Source organism: Amblyomma maculatum, chromosome 1, assembly GCF_055883805.1.
Source record: "Amblyomma maculatum isolate TAMU_Amacu chromosome 1, ASM5588380v1, whole genome shotgun sequence".
Taxonomy (NCBI): domain Eukaryota; kingdom Metazoa; phylum Arthropoda; class Arachnida; order Ixodida; family Ixodidae; genus Amblyomma; species Amblyomma maculatum.
The window spans coordinates 441,040,738-441,042,087 of NC_139344.1; the positions used below are offsets into that span (position 1 = coordinate 441,040,738).

The 1,350-nt window shown below is 56.1% G+C and overlaps 1 protein-coding gene across 1 annotated transcript; it reads left to right on the forward strand.

Moving 5' to 3' along the window:
- The first annotated feature begins 378 nt into the window (after window positions 1-378).
- Window positions 379-846, forward strand: LOC146209567 (uncharacterized). Its single transcript, XM_084587422.1, has one exon. It carries the CDS (start codon window positions 379-381, stop codon window positions 844-846), a length of 468 nt encoding a protein of 155 aa, XP_084443548.1.
- Window positions 847-1,350: the final 504 nt, after the last annotated feature.

The window sequence follows — 1,350 nt, forward strand, 5'->3', positions numbered from 1 at the left end:
ATTCCTCACTACGTTTCCTGGGTCAGGTTTTGAACAGAGAATGAAATTGCGGAATTAAACGCCCCGAGAGCACATATGAAATATCTTGGAATCAATTTAAATAGATTTGAGCTATTTATAATACGCTAACATTGTGCAGGATACATTTTGCGTATCTACATGTTGAACGTGGTTGCCATGGGATAGAATGAATCCTGGCTGCAAGAAGTGCACGTGGCGGTGGAGCATAAAAGACGAGAAAGACGGAAGGGGTGCATGCTCGCGTGCTCCAAGTGTCAACCAATCGGTGCAAGGCACGTCGGCCGAGTCTGCACGCGATGGTCGGTCCCGTGACAGCGGAGCAGTGCCCAGCCAGACGGTTTGTGTCCCTCACAAGCGATGGACGTCTCCACGGACACTGCCGCCCTGGCCCCCTCCGCCGGCCCCAATGAGGCCATCAAGGCCACCAGCCAGCCCGAGCTAGGTGACGAGGGAGCAGTCGCCGACAACGTGCGGCCGTCGTCCCGAGAAGCCGCCAAGCCGTCGGGGGAAGCAACGCAGTCTCGCAGTGGGGACGACGTGGTGTCCGCTGACGCGGCGCCTGCGAAATCCGCTGCCAGCCAGGAGGCTCCCCGTGCTGAGGGAGAGGGAGCTCCGGCCGCCACCGAGCTCAAAGCCGAGGACGCTAAGACAACGCCGCCGCCGCCGCCGCCACCACCACCACCTGCCGATGCAGAGGTCGCCTCGCAGACCGATGACTTGTTTGAAGAGAAGATCGACACGGCCGACAAGGCCACGTTCAGTGCTGAGCCCGACGCACCTGCTCCGACGCGCCCCTTCACTTTCAAGGTGGGAGGACTGGCCTAGACTCAAGCCGCTCCGGCGCTAATGGGACGCTGACCAGGCCGGGCAAGATGGCGACTACTGCTTCCAACCCGGACTCTTCCACCGCCTACTTGTGCCGGCCGCGGTCCTTTCCTTCGTTTGCTGCCCACAGCCGCGCAACGTCTTGCAGGAATTAAAAACAAAATTGTGCCGTCCCCCACCTTAACTGTGCTGTCAGTGTTATTAGGCCTAGCGCCTGTTCGGGTAACCATCCCAAGGGCGCTGGGTTCATATTGTAAGCCGAGAGTTTAAGAGCTGGCAGCGAAATGCAGCGAACTTTGTGGTTTCGTGACTGACCCGTATTTTGGGGTAAATATACCTAATCTTATCGTCTAGCACGTCGACAGCACATCGAGGTTGAGCAAAGTTCTTGGAGTATTTCTAAAACAATTTGCCGATGATCACGTTACTTACTAATGCGAAATTTTAGCGCAGCTCATCAGCTGTTTTACCCTTTTCGATAGATTGAGGCCAAGATTTTGAGCA